Source organism: Tachyglossus aculeatus, chromosome 25, assembly GCF_015852505.1.
Source record: "Tachyglossus aculeatus isolate mTacAcu1 chromosome 25, mTacAcu1.pri, whole genome shotgun sequence".
In the NCBI taxonomy this organism is placed as follows: Eukaryota; Metazoa; Chordata; class Mammalia; order Monotremata; family Tachyglossidae; genus Tachyglossus; species Tachyglossus aculeatus.
In genome coordinates this window covers 11,864,996-11,888,474 of record NC_052090.1, presented here as the reverse complement: position 1 = coordinate 11,888,474, position 23,479 = coordinate 11,864,996, and the positions used below count along the sequence as shown (strand labels likewise).

General features: G+C 41.9%; 1 protein-coding gene across 25 annotated transcripts in view; it reads right to left on the bottom strand.

Moving 5' to 3' along the window:
* DTNA (dystrobrevin alpha) overlaps positions 1–23,479 on the bottom strand; it is a 321,656-nt gene that overhangs the window by 69,641 nt on the left and 228,536 nt on the right. For all 25 annotated transcript variants that reach the window (XM_038766548.1, XM_038766544.1, XM_038766547.1 and 22 more), the window contains 5 exons: positions 15,391–15,476; positions 12,014–12,168; positions 7,383–7,488; positions 5,213–5,379; positions 2,197–2,321 (listed from right to left, as the gene is read on the bottom strand). In XM_038766548.1, coding sequence (XP_038622476.1) covers positions 2,197–2,321; positions 5,213–5,379; positions 7,383–7,488; positions 12,014–12,168; positions 15,391–15,476 — 639 coding nt within the window. The remainder of the gene's footprint in view (positions 1–2,196; positions 2,322–5,212; positions 5,380–7,382; positions 7,489–12,013; positions 12,169–15,390; positions 15,477–23,479) is intronic.

The window sequence follows — 23,479 nt, the reverse complement described above, 5'->3', positions numbered from 1 at the left end:
AGCACTTACTTTGTGTAAAGCACTATACTAAGCTCTTGGGGGAGTACACTAGAAAAATTTCACAGACACATTCCCTGACCCCACAAGCTTTCAGTACAGAGGGGGAGACACATATTAATATAAATAAATTACAGATATGTACATAAGTGCTGTGGGACTGGGAGCAGGAATGAATAACGGGAACAAGTCAGGGTGATGGGGAAGGGAGTGAAAGAAAAGGAAAAAAAGAAGGGAAAGAGGCAGTGTCCTAATGCTAATCTAAAGCTTTTAGCACAAAACCTTTCCTGCTCATTTTCCATTTATCATCATCCTGCTTGACAGGAATGAATAGTCTTCTATAGAAGGGAGTTCACTTCTGCATGAGGCATTACCACCTAGCAGCTTTCGCAGCAGCAGTGAGGCTAAGGCTAAGAGCCATTAGCATTGGGATGCTCTAATTTTACACTCATTCTATATTTTCAGGAGAAACTTAACTGCTGTTCATTCCAAAGATGAACACAGAACCTAGAGTAGGTTAATAAGAACTGTCCCAGGTAGCTCAGCACAAATGAGGTTGTTGATAAATGATAAGTGACGTAGCCGGGAGATCGGCAAGGAGGTGGATGCATGCACTTAGTACAGTGCTCTGCACACAGTTAAGTGCTCAATAAATACCACTGATTGATTCATTGACTTTCTTCTGAGAGCATCGAATGAGTCTGAGGGTAATACTCTAATAAAAGACAATCCACAAATTTTCAAGTTCCTCAAAGCCCAGGTTAACCATGTTGGATGGTATAATTATTTCCAAGAGGCTAAAATTCAGCTTGAAACTTTGCCCTGACTAGCATGCAAGGAAAGGCACTGGGGACTCCTGGTTATAACTCTTTTGGTGCAATAATCCATTAAAAAAACTTTGATATGAAAGCAAGTTGTTCACAGTCTTGGCTTTAGTCATGACACTAAATTAAGCATCTGTAGGAGTTTTTGCCTTTGCCTTGAAATAGGTTTCTTTGCCGTAGCAGGCAAAGTCATTCCAGGTAATGGGAATTGCTGTCAAACAGCTAGGCCCGCACATAACTTTTATCACAACTTCATAAAACACGTGAAACCAGCACAGCAAAATCAGCTTTGATGATCTACATGGAGAATTTCAGCTGTGTTTCAGTTTTTAAAAACTGGCTCTTAAAAATTGTAACAATGTACAATTTCAACATGTGGAAGATCCCCTGAGAACTCAGAAATGAGCAAACATAAACCACCATTTAAAGTACTGAATGAATTATTTCAATGGGAGGAAGGAAGTGAATTAAAGGACAAAATCAGCAGAAGGTCCAGATATCTGAGAGGTTAAATAGTACAGTACTATTGGTTTGTTAGATTTAGCAATACAAGTAAAAATCATTTCCTGACTTGATGATGGCCTGGAGTTAATTTATGGCTGTGACCAGACAAAGGAAGGCCAATAGAAAGCATCTGTACTCTCTCACACTTTTGTCCCACTGTTTGACCTCATGTTCAACCATTCAGCCACCTTTCAACGATAAGAAGTCTATTCATCTTCACATGCTATAAATACCTGAGAGAATACATTTCTCAATGCCAGCCATCCCTCTTGACTCGTTTTTGATTTGTTAATTTATAAAGAAACACCATATGTTAAAAAGTGCCATTTGTGGAGGATCCATCCACCCTACTGCGAAATGGCCTGCCACTTTTCAAAAAGCAAAGCCATTTAACTCAACTACCAAATAGGGTCAGGTTCCCACTGTGCCTGGACCCCTATTCTCTGTACTGTCCCTCCCCAGGTAGAATGCATCCTTATTACTGCTGGATTCCTTGTCTTCCACCCTTACTAGTTTCTACATGACCTCTCCACATTGCCTGAAGGAATCCCGGGGTGGCAGAGAGACGTCGAGCCTGGTGGTGGGAATCAAAACCCAAGTTCACAATAGGGTTGAATTCTTTGTCACCGCAAAACATCAAACAAGGCCACTGTGAGTGAGGAAAATGCTCCATATTCGATCTGTAAGCTGCTAAATGTATTTAGTTTGAACGAAGACAGTCATCTAACCATCATACTCAGAAAACTGGATCCCTTCCTATGAATTTAGTCTGAACACTTAATCTCTGGCAATGGCTATGGAGTTCTCCGTTTCTGGGGGTGTGAGCAAAAGAGTGACCCTTGCATTGTGAGCAGAGCATACAGCTACTTACACAATATGAGCCAAGTTCAGAGGTTTCTCCGGCTGGTCGGGGAACATTGGATGCAGAGGTTCACGGCTGGAGGCACAGCTTAAAGACTTGCTAAGGGCATTGGTTAGCTTCTTGGCCGGTGATTTCTGGGGGATGGAGAAGGCAGAGGTCATCTTGCAGCTAAATTATTCAGTTACTACAGTATATATTCTGGAGTCTGAACCACAGAAAACTACCATGAGCAATCACAAATCCTTATCTGTAGAAACTTTCTTCTCTCTCTTTGGTATTTGTTAAGCACTTGCTATGTTCTAAGCACTTTACTAAACCCTGGGGTAGATACAAGTGAATCAGATTGGACACAAAGTCCCACATGGGGTTCACAGCCCAATTTACAGATAAGTTAACTGAGGCACAGAGAAGTTAAGTGACTTTCCCAAGGTCACACAGCAGACAAATGGCGGATCCAGGATTAGAACCAAAGTCCTTCTTACTCCCAGGCCTGCCTTCTACCTACTAGGTCACACTGGGAGAGTCATTTAGAGAAATTATTGTTATGAACCTTCCTATTTCTCCACATCTTTCTCTCCTATTGCTTATATTTATCACTGCACCTACTGCACATGCTTAATTCTAATAATCATCATCACTGTGGTATCTGTTAAATGTTTACTATGTGCCAAGCACTGCATTAAGTGCTAGGGTAGACAGATAAAAAAATAATCGGATTGGATATAATTCCTATCCCACACGGGCCTCACAGTTTAAAAAAGAGGAAGAACAGATACTTAATGCCTAGTTTACAGACTAGGAAACTGAGGCATAGAGAAGTTGAATGACTTGTCCAAGGTCATATCGTTAGCAAGTGGCAGAGGTGGGATTAGAACCCAGGTCCTCTGACTCCCAGGCCTGTGCTCTTTCCACTAGGCCACACTGCTATCCTCTTTCCCTCAAATATATCTTATGTATTCTTGAAGGAACCTCAGTATATTATCAAAGTCTCCCCAGAAGAACTCAGATTCGAAGTTAGATCCTGTAAGGTGAGTACAAATTATTATCTCTCAGTAGGTGTTTACATTTAGTTCCCAATAAACTGGAATTATTGTGGCAGGTAAATGGACTGAATAGTTTTTTGTTGTTGTTGTTGAAAGTGATTCTCAGCTTACCTATATGTAGAAATAACAAACTAAAATCAATTTAGTTATGGTGAATCTCAGAAGAGAACACACACACACACACACACACACACACTCTAGCATGTAAAGCATTTGACTAGCACATTAAGGTGGTGCAATTCCTCTTTTCAAACAATGGACATTTGTTCCCTCAATCAATGAGTGAAATTTATTGAGCACAGAGCACTGAACTAAGTGCTTGGGAGAGTACAATACAACAGAGTTGATGGACAAGAACCTTGCCCATAAGGAGTCAGGGTTGTGAAGCTCTAGGGCATCTGGAGTTAAAACAATTGCAATTTATAATAAATCCCATTAGCTATTCCCTATATCCTGGCCTGGAATGCCCTCCCTCCACACATCTGCCAAACTAGTTCTCTTCCTCCCTTCAAAGCCCTACTGAGAGCTCACCTCCTCCAGGAGGCCTTCCCAGACTGAACTCCAGTATCCTCTCCTCCTCCCCATCGCTCCCACTCTGCCCTACCTCCTTCCCCTCCCCACAGCACTTATATATATTTGTACAGATTTAGTACTCTATTTTACTTACACACATTTACTACTCTATTTATTTTATTAATGATGTGCATATAGCTATAATTCTATTTATTCTGTCTACATGTTTTGTTTTGTTGTCTGTCTCCCCCTTCTAGACTGTGAGCCCGTTGTTGGGTAGGGACCGTCTCTATATGTTGCTCACCTGTACTTCCCAAGTGCTTAGTACAGTGCTCTGCACACAGTAAGCGCTCAATAAATACAACTGAATGAATGAATGAATATTCCATAGCCTCCAACAGACAGTCTACCAATCAATTGTATTTATTGAGTGCTTACTGTGTGCAGAATACTGTACTAAGCACTTGTAATAAGTCTAAAGTCACTGAACAGTTTTGACCATCTAAAAAGTCTCAGCAATGTACATATTCTACCTCTACCTACCCCAAAAACAATCGCGCCCCCCACTCCCGGGTCTTGTTCCCCTGACTCTGGGACATATTGTAGATCCACTTTGTTGTGATCCAAATCTTTTTTGCTCAATCGGTCCGGAATGGCCCTGCCCGTTCCCCAGTACCTTTCCGGGCTAAGCCTCTGGAGCCACGGTGCCGGCCCAGAATTCCCAAATCTGGTCTTTCCTGTGGAACTCTCTGGCCCTTGGGGACAGGGACAGCCTGGACAGACTGGGCCTCTATCCACGCTCTGAGAATACACACAAGTATCACTGCGGATCATCTCCTAAATGGTGATACTGGGTAAATAACTGCTCAAAAAAACTTTAGTTCTTTCCAGTTTCAATACATTGGAGAACTCTTGGTTTCACATGAGAAGACTTGTTACTAATCTAATCGCTTGATACCAAAAAGATGTAAAATATAGGTTATCATTCAGCCCATACTCCCACACCGCTTTTTCTTTACTTGACATTGATCTCTTTATGAAAGTTAAAGAGAATGAGAAAAAGAAAGTGATAATTATTTTCCTATAGGTTTTGCAGAAATTAAAACAAAAAGCCAAACTAAAGACATCTTCACTTACTGTGAAAATAAAATTATACCTCCAAGGGCTTCCCGCTGTTCATTCAGCCAGCATTCCGGACAGTATTACACAGCTAGAATCTTCAAATCCACACTCCAACTTGCAAAAACACGCTATAGGGCAGCCTGTTGACCTCATAAATTAACAAGACGAATAGGGACTTTGGGGAACCGAGCTCCCCATTAATTTACGAAAAAGAAAAAGGAAGTTTTCCATCTGGAGCTGGAAAGTCATCCTGCAGGCTGCTTCTAAACCCAATTCTTGATGGCCCCTTTTCTGCATGCTGAAGATTCAAACACTCCACAGCAACCAATACCCAACCCTTGCCTTACCCACGACGTGTATTCTTTCATTTGATGCTGGTTGCTATGGGAACCACTGGCATGTCCCCTCCAGAAGCAGTCTTGACAGAGCTGGTAATTGTGACACTGCTGGCATCGGTAGCGAAATCCCATCATGCTCTCACTATGGCAGTAGGAACACTCAACAGGGTGGAAGACTAAGGGAGAGATGAATGAAATAAACAAAAACAACAGAACACCATTAAGAATAAAACATCACCCTGGCAATGAATCCTTCCACTGGGCACAAACCATTTTCAGCATCCAGACTGCCTTTGGTCTTCCCCAAACATTACATCGAGCTTATCCCTGAAATCTCATCACTCTTTTTGGTTTTAGGGGTCAGAAGTGGTGACGGACGATAGATGACTTCTTAAATCTCTTAAAACGCTGATTCCTTTTTTGCCTTCCACTTCCCACCACAAGAATATAAATTACCCTTACTAGTTTTCCAGGGGAGGAAAAAAAAGAAGTCTCTGCTTCTGAAGAGATTTATATAACTTCTAGAAAGCCTCAGAAATACAATTAATACAAACAGAAGGCATCAGGGAGAGAAAAATGCTTGGGTGGATATGTATGAAAGAGAGTGAAGGAAAAATCAAGAAGGTAAAAAAACCAGAAAAGCTGGAGAGAAAGAGGAAATAAATAGGAAAGGAAATCATCATCAATCGTATTTATTGAGTGCTTACTATGTGCACAGCACTGTACTAAGCGCTTCACTGTACTAAGCGCACTGTACTAAGCGAAAGGAAATGTGTCTAGAGAGAGCGAGGTGGAAGGAAAAAGAGAAAAAACAGGAAAAAGAGAGATATAGGGATATATAGGGATATATAGAGATATAGGGAGAAAGAAAAGTTATTTGATGAACAGATATAATAATAATAATAATGACAGTATTAAGCGCTTACTATGTGCAAAGCACTGTTCTAAGCGCTGGGGAGGTTACAAGGTGATCAGGTTGGCCCACGGAGGGCTCACAGTCTTAATTCCCATTTTACAGAATGAGGTAACTGAGGCCCAGAGAAGTGAAGTGACTTGCCCAAAGTCACACAGCTGACAATTGGCGGAGCCGGAATTTGAACTGATGAGCCCTGACTCCAAAGCCCGGGCTCTTTCCACTGAGCCACGGGCCACCACTGGAGGTTCTTGAAGAACGGAGAAATGTGGACTTAATGTTTTGATAAATGACTCGTGCAGCAAAGTGAAGTATGGACTGGAGTGGGGAGAGCCAGGAGGCACGGAGGTCTTCAAATAGGCTGATGGACTAGTCAAGGTTGGATAGAATAAGTGCTTGGATCAGTATGGTAGAGGTTTAGGTGGGGAGTAAAGCACAGATTCTAGAGATGTTGTGGAGGTAGAACTGACAGGATTTGGTGACAGATCGAATATGCGGTTTGAGTATGAGAGATGAGTTGAGGATAATTCTAAGGCCACAGGCTTGTGAGACATGGAGGATGGTGAAGTAGCAGGGCCTAGTGGCAAGAGTAAGACAGGGTTTGGAAGTCAGAGGACGTGGGTTCTAATTCCGGCTCTGCCACTTGTCTGCTGTGTGTGACCTGGGGAAGTCGCTCCGCTTCTCTGTGCCTCAGTTATCTTATCTGGAAAATGGGGATTAAGACTGTGAGTCCCACGTGGGATAAACCTGATTACCGTGTATCCACCCCAGTGCTTAGAACAGTGCTTGGCAAACAGTAAGCACTTAACAAATACTATTATTATTATTACTATTATTGGGTTGTCTCAAGTGATGAGACGATCTTGAGGAGGACAGGAAATTCCTATGCACAGTTGCTTCCACTACCTGTGATTCATTTTAATGTCTAGCTCCCCCACTAGATTCTAAGCACCTTGAGGGCAGCAATCCTGTCTATCAATTCTACTGCACTCTCTCTAATGCTTAATACTGTGCTCTGCACACAGTTCGTGCTCAATAAACACCATTGATGTATTAATTGATTGAGAAAACAGAAGTAACATACTTGCTGCCTTCCTTTAGCTAGCATCATTTGTCACTGCTGGACAACAATCACTAGTCCTATTGAATGTCAAGAGATTCCAGGCCAGTGGGTCATTTAAAGCACAAAGTCCACACAGGGCAAGCAGAGGCTGCGTGATCCCATAATCAGGCTCAACTTTACCCGCTGTGCAGTTCACTACTCACCATTTTCTACATTGGCCAGTCGATGTAGAAGCGGTAACCAGACCAGACACTGAGGCGGAGGATCAGACATGAGGGTATCCAAGAAAGCATTCAACGTGACTTTCTTCTGCACCCAAAACAAATAAACAAATCCGTGAGGGTGGAAAACAGCTTTACCTCAGCAATTGTGTGGAGCCCATGGGGGGGGAATACATTCTGTGACAACATCCATCACACACAGTTTAACAAGAAGAAAAGGACCTGTCAAATGTGTTACAAAATTTCCTGAGCATAATCAAGATATGCCATCTTTTTTACCTACAGCAGCCCACACAGCTGCAAGAGAAAACAGCTCCTCTTATTCTTTCTGCCTAACTTAGCTCATTGCAAGCATGTTCAAGTCCTCTGATGTCAAGATGTCAGTGGGGAGACAACAGAGGAGATAAAACAAAAGTTTAACAACAGTAGCAGCATGGCCTAGTGGAAAGAGCATGGACCTAGGTTCTAATTCTTGTTCTGCCAACTGCTTGCTGTGTAACCTTGGGTCAATGACTTAACTTCTCTGTGCCTCAGTTCTCCTTGTTTTTCCTCCTACTTAGACTGTGAGGCTCATGTGGGACAGGGACTGTGTCCAGCTTAATTAACTTACATCTACCTCAAGGCTTAGAACGGTGTTTGACACATAGTACGTGCTTAAATACCATAAAAAAAAAGATGCGAGAGGAACTGGCCGAGTCACTTTGGGTAATGGCTAATCTCATTAAGGTCTGGAACAATTATGCTGAGAGTAAGAGAAGGAGGAAAAGAAGTCCAATTTCCACAAAATCCCTTGATGATTCTCTATTTGGCAACTGATGGGGGCCACAACAAATAAAATGGGTTTGAGCAGCTCACACTTAACAAAAGCTATATCCCAACTAAAGCGTTGGGATTTGGCCACCTCTGAACCCAGAAGCTCTGGAGACTATCACCCTTGACCTAATGTACTATCAGGCACACTTTCATTCCCGATAATTCTATGAAGACAGTGAAGCATTATGTCACCTGGAATGAACGAAACCAGAGGAGGCTAAGCTAATCAGAGCAATTACAGGGAACAGTGTGTGGGTGGCCGGGTAGTGAAAACGTGGATCCAAGCAGGGAAAAATAGCATGCTCTTTAGTCAAACTGTAATCAGCACTACTGAATTAAGGCTCACAGTCTGACTCTCCATCTTCCGAAGAGAGAATCCAACAGCACTTGGATTCAGAGGTCACAGTCTGCAATTCTCTGGGCAATCCTTCAAATCTGGAAGCAATCTGCTTTGAGTAACTACTTGGTGGAGTACCGGTATCACCAGAATACAAACGCATTTATTACAATCAATCAATCAATCGTATTTATTGAGCGCTTACTGTGTGCAGAGCACTGTACTAAGCACTTGGGAAGCACAAGTTGGCAACATATAGAGACAGTCCCTAATTTATGCCTAGCACTGTGCTGGGTACTATACAAAATTAATCATGCATGCACAGTCCCTGCCCTCTAAGGACTTGTAATTGGAAAGACAAAGTTCTTTTTCTGTATCTTTCAGTCTTTTACTCCTCTTTCCAATTCTGTCTTTTGTCATTCCCGATCTCAGATACCTTTCCTTCTCTACAAACTCTAGTCGATTTACTGCAGCACTTCCAGAAATTTAGGTGATGCTATTTCCCATGAACATTATGTTATGCAATAATAATGATAATTATACTTGTGGTCTTTATTATGCACTTACTATGTGTCAAATGCTGAGATAGGTACAAAATAATCAGGCCAGACACAGTGCCTTTCCCACAGGGCTCACAGGGGGAGGTAGAACAGACATTTAATACTCATTTATACAAATGAGGAAACTGAGGCAAGAGAAGTTAAGTTACTTGCCCAAGGTCACATAGCAGGCAAACGATAGAGTTGGGATTAGAACCCAGGTTTCCTGACCCCCAGGAGACTGGCGCCTCACATTTATACTCTTTCCTTAATATAATAACATTAATAATTTCTAGCCAATAGGCAAGTGTCAATAAAAATATTTTAATACAATACTTTGAATGTTTTCATGAACACCTTTTATTTCATTACCGTAACTGCTTTAAGAGAAATGGAAATAAGAAGAATATTTCACCTATCAAACTGGTTGCTTTTCTGAAAACAGATTTATTTTTAAGATGTGTTTTCCCTAAGCATTCTGTTTATATTCCCACCAATTAACATTTTCCAGCACCTTACCAAGCCACCAACTTTCCCCGGTTCAATTAACAATGTCAGAAATGAAAGCAAAAGCTGGATGCCAGCATTACTGTTGAAATACATAGAATTGTGTAATGTCCTGGTAAATGTACTAAGGATTCAGTAACACATGGCTTGAAAGATAATGATGTGGGTTCTGATGAAATTTGCGTCTTTCTTTGGATTCCTACGATCGTAATAGAAGAGTACATAGTGCTAGTACATGTACATAGAGAAGAGAAGCAGCATGGCTCAGTGGAAAGAGCCCAGGCTTTGGAGTCAGAGGTCATGGGTTCAAATCCCAGCTCCGCCAATTGTCAGCTGTGTGACTTTGGGCAAGTCACTTCACTTCTCTGGGCCTCAGTTACCTCATCTGTAAAATGGGGATTAAGACTCTGAGCCCCCCGTGGGACAACCTGATCACCTTGTAACCTCCCAAGCGCTTAGAACAGTGCTTTGCACATAGTAAGCGCTCAATAAATGCCATTAGTAGTAGTAGTAGTAGTAATAATAATAATAGTAATAAAAATGCAATATTTTCTTGTCTTTGCTAATAGGGTATTGTCAGTTGCATCTGTCTGTTGTGACACTTGGTTCTCTTTTTCCTTCTCAGAGCAAATATAATTTAAACAGAAAAAAGAATTGACATATTTTTGTACTCATTCGACAGATCGCTTTCAACATCATCAAATCTGGTTTTAACGGCCCTCACATATAAGGTGCAGGGCTAGTCTTAATTTACAGTACGTTATTAGGACCTGGTCAAGAACAGACATGTCAATTTGGGTGGAGACTATTTGTGGGTTCACGAAGGAGCACTGTGTAAAGGCAGGGAAAGGCACTGATCGGCACACACGTTTTCAACGGAGAGAGGTAATAAAGAGATTGTAACTCTTACAGAGGGCAGTCTAGAGAATGCATTTCGAGGAGTAGAAGAAAAAAGTCAGATCAAACACACTCACAGTCAGGACACAATTCTGTCAGCAATACTAGTGACTTGAGAAATGGGCATAATGAAAAGACCTGAGGGCAAAAGCCGACCTCCCAAATGGTAAAAGTCAATGACTTGGTAGAGCTCAGCCACATCATACCAATTACAAAAGGCGGGGGATAGAACAAGTTGGACAAATAGATGATAGAGGACTTCAGGAACAAATAGAAGCCAATCTATGGTTCTAACCACCCAAGCTGTGAATTTCCCAAGTAAATGGGGTGTTCACGCAAGCCACAGACAAAGGACAGCACTATAACTAAGCACTTGGGAGAGTACGGTATTACAGAGTTGGTAGACACGTTGTCTGTCCACAGTGAGCTGACACTCTAGAATTACGGATATATATGTAAGTGCTGTGGGGCTGACCAGCCAGTGGGAGAGCAGCAAGGTGGGTAAGTCTCCACTGTCCTTTTTTATCATCATCATCATCATCAATCGTATTTATTGAGCGCTTACTGTGTGCAGAGTACTGTACTAAGCGCTTGGGAAGTACAAGTTGGCAACATATAGAGACAGGCCCTACCCAACAGTGGGCTCACAGTCTAGAAGGGGGAGACAGAGAACAAAACCAAACATATTAATAAAATAAAATAAATAGAATAGATATGTACAGGTAAAATAAATAAATAAATAGAGTAATAAATATGTACAAACATATATACATATATACAGGTGCTATGGGGAAGGGAAGGAGGTAAGATACCTCTATGTCCTCCCACTGGCATAGACCAAAGGAGCACTTCTGGGAAAGCAAGCTTCCCTTGCCCAGGCCACTTGCATTCTTGCTCAGTTTATCTGTTTGTTATCAAATGGATGTAGCCTGATGGTGCGACTGAGCTATCATGAGAACCCAGATAGAAAACTATGCCATTTAACCTTGATGAATATTCTTGCAATGGATAAATTCTAGGCTGTAAGCTCCCGCTCTAGACCGTAAGTTCCTTGTAGGCAGGGAACATGTCTACCAACTCTGAAGTACTATACTCTCCCAAGTGTTTAATACAATGCTCTGCGCAGTACGCACTCAGTAAATACTACTGATCAATTGACTGACACAGGCCAGGAGTTCACAACAAATCCACTGTGAACCTTATGTATGCCTCCTTGATTCTATGTCATTGCTCAATGTAAGAAACACCTCTTAATCTTACTGATTTGGTGGATTTCACAGTACAGATAATAACACAGCACTGTCTTCAACACCCTTACAGCACCTTTCAACAATGTACAATTTTACCATTACCATGAAGGTGGAGAGGAAAATATGTTTCCTTCTCCAGGCTACCCAAACTCTGTAGCTGCAATTCCAGGTGGCTCATGGACAAGTATTTCAAAGAGAGTGGGCGATGAGGGAAAATGATAAATCACCTGCTGTACCTTTTTTAAAATTTAAAACATCCATCCTCCTTACCTGTTGAGAGAAACAGGATCTGGCTGACTGCTCCGTATAGCCAAATGAGGGGCCTTCAAAAACTGCCGTAGGCAATTTGAGGACTTCTCGCAAGAACAAGTCATATCTTCCATAAACCATAACTCCACTGGAGTCGGAAATCATTGAGAAAATATCTAAGCAAAAAAGGAAAAAGGATTTAGTTCACGCAAATAGTTTTTCAAATAATATCTTTGGTTTACCTTAAAGATGGTCCCTTACATATTACCACCTTTTGTGTGTGAAGATGGGGTGATTAACTGGGAGATTTTTATCCCTACAGATGGGTGTACAGCTGACAGTTCCTTTAACAGTGACAATTGCTATTATTATTAATAATGATAATTGTGGCATTTGTTTTTATGCTCTTAATATATGTCAAGCATATACTCTAAGTGCTGGATACATACAAGATAATTAGGCCCTCACATTCTAGGTAAGGGAGATCCGGTAATAATGATAATTATAATAATTATAGTAATAATAATAATTGTTCTATTTGTTAAGTGCTTACTATGTGCTAGGCACTGTACTAAGTGCTAGGGTAGATACAAACAAATCAGACTGGTCACAGTCCCTGTCCCACATGGGACTCACAGTCTTGAATCCCCAGTTTGCAGATGAGGGAACCGAAGCACAGAGAAGTTAAGTGACTTTTCCAAGGACACACAGCAACAGGTCATGGAGCAAGGATTAGAAACCAGGTCCTCTGACTCCCAGACATGTGCTTTTTCCACTAGGCCATGCTGCTTCTCCACTGTGATACAAATTAAAGGCCATCCTTTACTGTGTTTTCGTACAGTCTGGGAGTCAGAAGGACCTGGGTTCTAATTCTGCCTTCACTGCTTGTCTGCTGTGTGACCTTGGGTAAGTCACTTAACTTCTCTATGCCTCAGTTACCTCATCTGTAAAATGGGGATTAAGACTGTGGGCCCGACGTGGGACAGGGACTGTGTTCCAACCTGATTTGCTTGCATCCAACCCAGCACTTGGTACAGTGCCTGGCACATGGTAAGCACCTAACAAATACCACAATTACTACTATCATTATTTGCTGTCAGCAGTTTGAGGTGCTGCTTTTCATATCTGTAGAGTGCCAATGTTGTTGGAACTTTAAATGTAATCCAACTTGCTTCGGAGGAAGGAAAATGTGTATTTAAATGCACATTTAAATGCCTCTTGCACTTCTTTCTGCTGTCATTCCTTTTAAATTGTTCTTTGATACATAGCATATGACAGTAATTAAAGCAAAACATGGGTTTAATTCTACAAATTATAAAACATGTACTTTGTTTCCTGAGGTCACTTACCAATTTCAATCTAAATCTGGCCACTAAGCTCTTTAAACTATGAATTACTTTGTGGCTATGTGATAGGGTTTGGATAAATTTAGGGACCACTGTCCTATAAAGGGTTACTAGAAGGAAAGGCTATTAGAAGATGACTCCATAGCGATTGGGATGAGTGTTAAGGATGATATCCATCCTCCTGCTCCCCCAAGCATCTTTGGATACCACTGTCAGAGACAGAATACTGGACTTGATGGCCGATTCGCTGAGCCAATATGGCAATGCCAGGGGGGTTATGTTTACATGCTGAGCTCATTTCAAACCCACAGTTAGAAACTTACCATAATTCTGACTTAGACTAATAAATATACTAGGGCTTATTGCCTCCTAAATTTCCTCTTTTGATTTGTTCCATGGCCATAGAGTTTGTTGTATGAAGAAAAAAAGAGGACTGTCTTCTCCCAAGAGATTAGTACAATGTTCTGCACATAATAAGTCCTCAACAAATCCCACTGAAGATGATGACATGGGAGTGAGGCTAGGATAACCGCAAACAGAGGTGATCCACTTCAGAAAGGAGAATAATTTACAGGTTGTGCCACTGGAACTGTGTTCTTTCATAAGCGCTTAATACCGTGCTTTGCACACAGTAAGTGCTCAATAAATATAAATATAAAGCACTGAGAAGCAGCGTGGCTCAGTGGAAAGAGCACGGGCTTTGGAGTCAGAGGTCGCAGGTTCAAATCCCGGCTCCTCCAATTGTCAGCTGTGTGACTTTGGGCAAGTCACTTAACTTCTCTGTGCCTCAGTTACCTCATCTGTAAAATGGGGATTAAGACTGTGAGCCCCCTGTGGGACAACCTGATCACCTTGTAACCTCCCCAGCGCTTAGAACAGTGCTTTGCACATAGTAAGCGCTTAATAAATGCCATCATTATTAATAAATACGAATGAATGAAGGAATCTCCACTCTGGAAGTTCTAAAGGACCTTCTGAAATTATTCGCCTGATTGGGTTGAAAGGATATGGCACATGATTCTGGTGCTGGTGAGACCTGAACCCCTCTCGGTTTGAGTCAGAAGTGGAATGGGTCAGGGCTCATTTCTACATGGTCCACATCAGTTTGTTGTATTGTACTCTCCCAAGCGCTTAGTACAGTGCTCTGCACATCGTAAGAGCTCAATCAATACCACTGATTAATCAGGCTCAAGAGAGCTCTAGTTTCCAGGACCAGGGGTGAGGTGGGCAACTCCCAACTCCTGAGGCTTTGGAGAATAAGGGTATGTGGAGTTTCTCCAGCCCGTGGTTGATCTGTAGTGGTTTGAGTGCTTTGGTGCCAAAGATCAGACTGGTCCTAGTCACTTTTGGTAACACAGTGCTTTAGGTTTGTTTCATTCTGAGCTCTGCCACTTCAACCTCTGGGCCTGTTTGCAGGTGTCCTTTCCCCCTGAGGCAAAGTTCTGCAAACAGAAAAAGTTGATTTTTGACAGCTGATTTTTGACAGCTAAAGGCCATCAAGATGAAAAAAAATTGGGAAAAGCTAATAAAGGAGGTTGGAAAGCCTCTACCCTAGCCTTCGGGGGGCTGAAGCAAATCATTTAAGGTCTCCTCATGCTCTATTTTTTTTTTCATTTCTAGACTAACTGAATAGAAGATTGAGGCAGTCTAATTTAATCCTTAATGTTCACCTAAAGTAAATTTGTATATTTTGTATATGGTGAGATCACAAAACATGGAAGTTTGATCACTCAGAGAAATGGGTAAACAATTGTGTTTATTGAGTGCTTATTGTGAGCATAGCACTGTACTAAGCACTTGAGAAAATACATGGGAGAACTGAAGAAGCAGCAGGGAATACGGAGAGTATTGATAATTTTATTTATAATTCTGACTGTTTCTGCCTCTGTAGAAAGAAGTAATTATTCAGGACCTACATCAGATTTTTTAAAAAAGTATCAATACTTTCTATATTCCAACTGCTACTCATCAGGTGTGGGTTTGGGGGACGATGTGTAGGAGAGGGAGCTCTATCATCTTGAATCAGAAAAATGACACACAACACATACTCACATCTTAATTTGTCCATGATCTTCCCTCCACATAGGGTGGCTAATGCCATTTTGACAGCAAATACTGAAATTTTCCCATGGCCTTCCCTGTTTGACAACAATAGGGAAAAGATGTCATTAGGAGTCTGAACAGTTCCTATTCTCACAGCAGTGTCAGAAAAATGACATTGCAAATAGAATTCAATAACAGTTTCTGGAAAACTCCATGCTCCCAAGTTCCTTGGTGAGATAACTGCAGGGTGTTCTGAAGCCTCCTTATAGACCCTCTGTGCTACCTAGAAATACAAATATTAGCTGCCCAGAAACATTCCTCTACTGCAGTTTTTAGATTCAATTCAATACCATGAGATAGGATTTATAGAGTTATCTGTGAGCTCAGGCTCCAGTGCACCCAACCCACACTCTGTCACTCGATGATTACTTAAGCAAAGCTTCAGGCATATCCCACTCCCAGATCATTTCTTACCTTGATGTACCAGCACTGCCCGAATCTGATCTTTCATTTTAGAGGCTGTCACATCCCCAAAACATTTCCTTTCAACTTCCCTCTCACTTTCTACACATGAGTCATTTAGTCACTCAATTACACACAGTCAATAGCACTCACAGGGGTGCCCACTGGTGGAGTCTTTATGGGTCATCATAGTTTTGAACTTTTCCAGGTCTGCACGGGGCAAAACCTAATATTATGTACCAAGTGTTTTGCAGAAAGGATTATCACTTCACTTCTCTGTGTCTTAATTTCCTCATCTGTAAAATAGGAATTAAGACTGTGGGCCTGATGTGGGACAGGGACTGTTGTCCAACCCAATTTGCTTGTATCCCCACCATCCCTTAGTACAGTGCCTGGCATACAGTAAGTGATTAACAAATACCAGAAGCATTATTATCATCATTATGGTCATTATTATTACTACTACTGCCCAGGGAAAAGGGGTAGGGAAGAGGAGCAGAGCAGAGTTGTCAATTGGGCAGGTTTCTGGAACAAATAGCTCTGGATATGAGGGCACAACCACATGACTGAAATTTGGTCTTGCACCAACTCAACCTAAAATTTTCAGTCCTTTGGCCCTCTCCTTTCCCATTCCCGCTGACTGTTCTCCATCCCCCACTAATTCGTTCCCCCACCTATTCCCTTACAATGCAGGATTTGCCACGAGCAGTATGGCCCTGGAAGCCCTGTCCTGTTAATCCAAGAGATCAAACCAAATGCATAACAGCTATATTAAAGCTATTACCATGTCTGAAGATTGCCATCAAGCTTTTGTTTGCCTGGAGGGAAAAGCTTAATCTCCTCTCTCCAACCAAAAACATTCAACCAAGAAAATACATCCACACTTTCTAAAATATCCCCTCTCAGGATCGTACCTGCATAGTTTCCAGTACTCTACCAGTTTCAGTTATGAGAGACAGGGAGTCAAGAAAAGGCATACCCATTCCATTCCTAGCTTGGGCAGTGGCTAGTGAATGGAAGGCAATCTGCTACAAGTTAAAATTCACCTGTTCTAGGTAGTAGCGGCACGGGGGAGAGAGTTGAGGGTGGAGACTCAACTTTACTGCGTGGAAGAAGGCAACGGTAAACCACTTCCATATTTTTACCAAGAAAATTCTATGGATACGCTACCAGAATGATTGCAAGTGGAGGTGGGCGTTCTGGGAGAGATGGGTCCGTGGATCGCTATAGGTCAGAGACGACTTGGCAATACAAGACGAGACCTTGTCCGAGGATTGCCATCAAGCTTTTGTTTGGCTGGTGGGAAAAGCTAAATCTCCTGTCTCCATCCTAGAGATATTCACCTGAGGAAATATGTCCACCCTTTTAAAAATACTTTGAGTTACATGCCTTCTAGTTAACAACATCAGAAGCCAGCATCGTGGATTGGGGCTTTGCATTTCTGAATATTTTATTTTGACCTTTTTATACTTTCACTCCAAGTAAATGGTCAAGTAGGAAATGGGCATGTCTATAGCTCAGCTGGCAAGTCTTTTCCCTTTCTGCTAAATGTCCACCGATAATTTGGTATATTAGTATCCTTAAAAAGAAGGGGATAACACATATGGACCCAGCTCAGATTGAACCCACCTTTCCCACCGAGGGTATTTCTCCCTCACCACTTTTGGGAGATACAGGGCTTCTTGCAGGTTAGTAAATCTTCAAGCCCACAGATCACAATGTCTAGGCCTCAGTTTATTTTCATTTCCATGTCACTGCATTCAATCCTCACAATCAGCTCCCCTGCTCTTTTTTATGAAATCAATTGTGCAACCAATTAAATGATTACAACTTCATGTGTTTCGAGAAGCTCCTGTCTTGGGGCATTTGTGGAAACTACACTTTTATAAGTGCCAGTAAAATGGACTAAAATCTTCAATTTCTTGGAAAATGAAAACCTCTTCAAGTATTTTAATTTTTATGCTTAGATTCTCATTTGGGAAATTTCCTTTTTTGTTTTTTCCTCTTAACACTTTCCTAGAGGATAACTAGCTGAAAAACAAACATGCTGTAGCATTCATTTCCTAGGTTTCCATTTGGCTCTATCATTCCAAACTTCAAGTCTATCATAATACTAGTTCATTTTCAGCCAATTTTTAATGCATTATTATACAGCAACAAACTCATTATCCCCCCCTTGAAAGAAACTCATTCTTAAAAAAAAGAATGCCTGAAGAAGAAACCAGCTTCTGACAAGGAGATGAAAAAACTCTCAAACTATTGATGGGTCTGGTCTGAAGAACATGGGAATATGCGGATTTTCTCTAACCTGGCAAGACCTGACACACATTTCTGTTTCAGGTCTTCACAGAATCCTGATGCTTCATGGAAATCCAAAATGCAACTTCCAGAAGGAAGGGCATTTTCTGAGGCATGGAAAACTGAAAGGAACCCTTCTTTAACTACTTGAATTTGTAAAAACAAAAGGCTCAACTCATGTGACCAGCTGAAATAAATTCAGTTTAATTTTCCTGCAAATGTTAAAGGCATCGACTCAACTTCAATTGCTACTTTGCGTGGACCATGCAAACTCAGTCAATGGATAAAATAGATGATTGAGCAATCAGCTGGTTGATTTATTCCATACAGATAATCCAAACACAAGAATGGCTTCTTTCGGGCTGAATTATCCACCTGAATTACCTTCATATAGCCAATCAACTGGTTAACTACACGTTTATCATACTCTTCCAGTGTTTTGCAGTGAGTGTTTAATAAATATTGATTGATTGATTGATGATCCTCTAATTTTCCTTGGGCTGGCTGACTGGTCACAGGGTGTAACAGTGACAGAGTGGGACTGGATCCACTATAATGCCTTCTTATAGGAAAGACATTGGGAAATGCCAAGAGGGTGATACTACCATGTTCCAGTCTTTATGACGGGTATTAGGGAAGCAGTGTGGCCTAGTGGAAAGAGCATGGGCCTGAGAATCAGAGGACTTGGGTTCAAAGTCTGGCTCTGCGATCTTAGGCAAGTCACTTAACTTTTCTGTGCCTCAGTTACATCTCATCTGTAAAATGTGGATTTAATCCTCTGTCCAACTTAAGACTGTGAGCCCCACGCTGGCCAGGAAGTTTGTCTGATCTGATAAACCTGTAACAACCCCAGCGCTTAAAACAGTACATGACACATAGTAAGAGCTTAGCAAATACCATTAAAAAAATAAAACCTGATCATCTTGTATCTACTCCAGCACTTAGTACAGTGCCTGGAACCTAGTAAGTATTTTAAAAGTACCATTAAAAAAAATTAGGCCAATAACAGCAATGCCATGAATAAATATGGCACCTTCTTTCTGTGGGATTTATCACTAGACACATAAGTCCCATTAACTGTTAAGAAGACTGTCAGCAGTATATGGAAGAAGAAAAATAATAATGGTGGTATTTGTTATGCGCTTACTATGTGCCAAGCACTGTTCCATGCACTGGAGTAATACAAGGTAATCAGGTTGTCCCACATGGGGCTCACATTCTTAATCCCCACTTTACAGATGAGGTAACTGAGGCACAGAGAAGTTAAGTGACTTGTCCAAAGTCACACAGCTGATGAGTGGCAGAGCCAGGATTAGAACCCACAACCTCACTATCTCTGACTCCCGAGCCCATGCTCTTGCCACTAAGCCACGCCTAAGGCATCACATGTCCAGCGCCTTCAAAAAGCACTCCCTGCTTTCTCCTCTCCTCTGCTGCCCCGGCATGTCAGAGCAAGTGGAGTTCACCCTGCCACACTTCCTCCTGCCAAAGACAAGGAGTTCCCAAACAAGGATTATGCTGATTTGAGCCTTCTAGTAAGTTTAGGGATGTGGGAGGGAAAGATTCCCCGACCTTTGGCATTTTATTGTTCAATAATAATAATAACGGGGGCATTTGTTGAGTGTTTTCCATGTGCCAAGCCCTGTACTAAGCACTGGGGTAGACACAAGATAATCAGGTAGGGAACAGTTTCTGTCCTTCATCTGGTTCACAGACTAAGTATATACTCCACCTACCCAACTCCCAGACTGACTGGCTAAATAGTGGCCTGAAAGAAGCCATGCTGTTTTCAAGCAGACTAACCCGTTCTTTTTCAAAAATGACTATGTGTCAAGCACTGAACTAAGTGCTGTGGAAGAAGATACAAGATAATCAGGCTGGACGAAGTCCCTGGCCCAAATGGGGCTTACAATCTAAGTAGAAAGGAGTAGGATTTAATCCCCAGTTTAAAGAGAACTGAAGTGGCTTGCCTAAGGTCACAAAGTCGCAGAGCCAGGATTAGAACCCAGGTCCTCTGACTTCTGGGCTGGTGCCTTTCTCACTATGCCACTCTCATGGGGTACCTTACGTCCTGCCAGAATCCAGCTAGTTGTTTCAATTTCTTGACTGAACTATTATTGATAATGTATTTTTGGATGAACATCTTGCATTCACTCATTTTTTATGAAAACTCCAGCTCTTCACCCAAATGGACCCAGTATTCATGCTACGCCTGATGGGGAGTGGGGGTCCAGGATCTGGAAGCAGTGCCCACATGTTGACGGTAGCCCCACAGCAAAGTGCTTTTCTCCTGGGAGTTGAAGGACTCTTGAATGAAGCACTGCTGCAGGAGAACACATACCTCAGTTCTGGGGAAAGAATGCTCTGCAGAAAACTTGAATTCAAGAGCCGCTTAAAAAGCTATCAAGCTGAGCAACTAGTTTCAGTAGTACAGATAACAGGAAGAGGATAGAATTGGGCTTTATATAGCACCTTTCTCTCTTTTTACCTTTCTCTAATTCAACCACACAAATTCACCATGGCGAATACAAAGGCTCCCCTTAAACCCTATAAAGATAATGCACTGGTAGTGTGCACTGACTGTCACAGGCTCGCTGAGGAGCCATTATGTGCTCTGGAGTACAGCACAGCCTTGAACATCAGAAGCCTTTTAAATTGTAAAGGCAGGAAGGGTTTGGGCCAGAGTATGGTGTTACTGCGCTTTTCAGTCACTTTGAGAAGTAACAGTAAGTAGGGATCCTGCAGAAGGAAAATTAGTTTGAATGTCCCACCAAAGGGCAATCTCTCAAACAGTGAGGAATATGCCAGTTCTTGGTATCCTGCATCTATAATATACTAGGAACAGATGTGACATCTTGGAAGACCTTCAGGCAACTATCTCTAGTGGTGAACTTAAAATCCGATTTCCGTCTTCTGAAAATCTCTGCCCCATTCACTGCTCTGAGGATTAAGCTCCAGACCTTTGGGTAATCCAGTTCGCTTCCCCATGCCTAGGTGACTTCTTCCCCATCTTTTACTTGAAGCTCCTTGTGGGGAGGGATCATGTCGACCAACTCTGTGGCACTGGACTTCCCCAAGTTTTTAAATAAAGTCTCTGCACACAGTAAGCATGCAATAAAACTCATTAATTGAGTGATTATACTTTTTGCTCTGCCTGTGCTAAATTCCTCGTAGTAATAATACTAATAGTAATAATAATTGTGATATTTGTTAAGTGTTTATTATGTGCCAGGCACTGTACTAAGCACTAGGGCGGATACAAGCAAATCAGTTTGGACAAAGCTCCTGTACTGCATGGGGCTCACGGTCTTAATCACGGTCTTTATGTTGCCAACCTGTACTTCCCAAGTGCTTAGTACAGTGCTCTGCACACAGTAAGCGCTCAATAAATACGATTGATTAATTAATCCCCATTTTACAGATGAAGTAACTGAGGCAAAGAGAAATGAAGTGACTTGGCCAAAGCCACACAGTAGACAAGTGGCAGAGCCGGGGCAAGAACCCATGACCTTCTGATTCCCAGGCCTGTGCTCTATCCACTATGCCATGCTGCTTCCCATTCCTCATTCCTTACATTCATTTTGTTCACCATTGAGAGCTATCAGAAATGATAGCTCTCAAATCTCTGTCTGGAACGACCTTCCCACTTTCCTTCCCTGAGCCCTGGCCTTCTCTCCACTCAAATCCCTTCTCTATTCCACTTCTGACTTGAAGCCTTGACTGACTAACCTGACACTGCTACTCTGACCACCTGGAGACTCCAGTAGCAGTTACATATATGTTTGTCAGTTGAAGTATATATTTTAGTTTACATCTTCATCTCTCCCATTAAACTTCAAGCTCCTCAAGAGCAAGGACATACATACTGTACTGCTCTGGCAATAACCCTTTGCCCCTAATAGAGCATTCTGCACAACACAGATCTAAAGGGATACTAACATGACTATTACTAAAGATCTAAAGGCCAACTTTTGGGTATATTCTTAAACACTAATAGATACTTTTTCCCCCATACAGTAACATGGAAAGAACATATAGTAGTTGTAAATTACAAATGGATCACTCATCTACTACTGATAGTTCAATTAAACAAGCAATGATATTTACTGACTATTTACCGTGTGCAGTGAACTGTACCAAGTGTTAGGGAAAGTGCTATATAGCTGGTAAACACAATCCCTGCCTTTGAGGAGTTGACAGTCTAGTGATCTGGACTGCTATGTCCAAGAACTACGGTGCTCCTCTAGAGACTTAAGGGTTGTTTTCAGGCTTTCCACTACAACTTTAATTTTGAGCTCTCCAAGACTTTGGATCCCTTATATATAACTTTGGTAAAAGGTGTCTTTGAGGCTTTTTCCTATTAACTAAGAATAACTGACGAATTCCTAAAATATCTTCAGCTTTGCGTCCTCTTCTAAAATGGCAATCTGGTCAGGATAGATGGATATTTTGCTTCATCTGATGGAGTACTGCAGGACTTTTCCACAGTAACACCAGAGGAGTCTCTGCCCTTAAACTTCATGACCAAGAACTTGTGTGAAATGATTGACAGATTTTAAGCTCCTTGAGGGCAGAGATGTGTCTAGCAACTCTGCCGTATTGTACTGTCCCAAGCATTTAGTTCAGTGTTCTGCACAAGGTAAGGGCTCAATAAATACCACTGACTGACTGATTACAGTGATGATTCCTGCCTGCTGGGTCATGGAGTGGTGGCTGTGAATAATCTGGACAACGTGCAGCCATTGTGAAGATCACTCAAAAGTATTTTAAAGGGCAGGACCCATTTATGATCACAGTGACCGAAGTGGTACAGCACCATATCTTAGGAAGGGGTTGCCTTTGGCAGCTGCTGTGGTCTTCACCACCTACGCTAGCTGGTTATTTTTCTGAATTCCTATGGGGTTCTTCGCTGATAAATCTTCAGTATTGATGGCAGAGCACCAGTAGGCATTCCGCTTCTTGCAAAGCTGCAACTCGAACCCAAGATCGACCGATAGAGCCATTCTCTTCCCCTTGGACCCTCGGCAGAGCTCTGGTCAAATGGGAAAAGAAAGTAAGCTCTCCTCCACTTCAAGAGGCGAGCACTGAATTCCAGATACTTAACACTCTTTGAAGAGGTGCTAAATTGATACAAATTGACTCTTAATAGAGATGCTAGTGAAAGTCTGTTTTCAGGACAGTTATTAAGGTTCCCTGGAGACAAAGTAATAGTGCAGCCCTACTGCACAGAGGGCAGTGCACAGCTTTCTTAGGCTGTCAGAAAATTGCTGGGCTTGATGCCCGAACACATTCCTCGGGGATAATAAATTTGAAATTACATCATCAAAATCAACTTGTG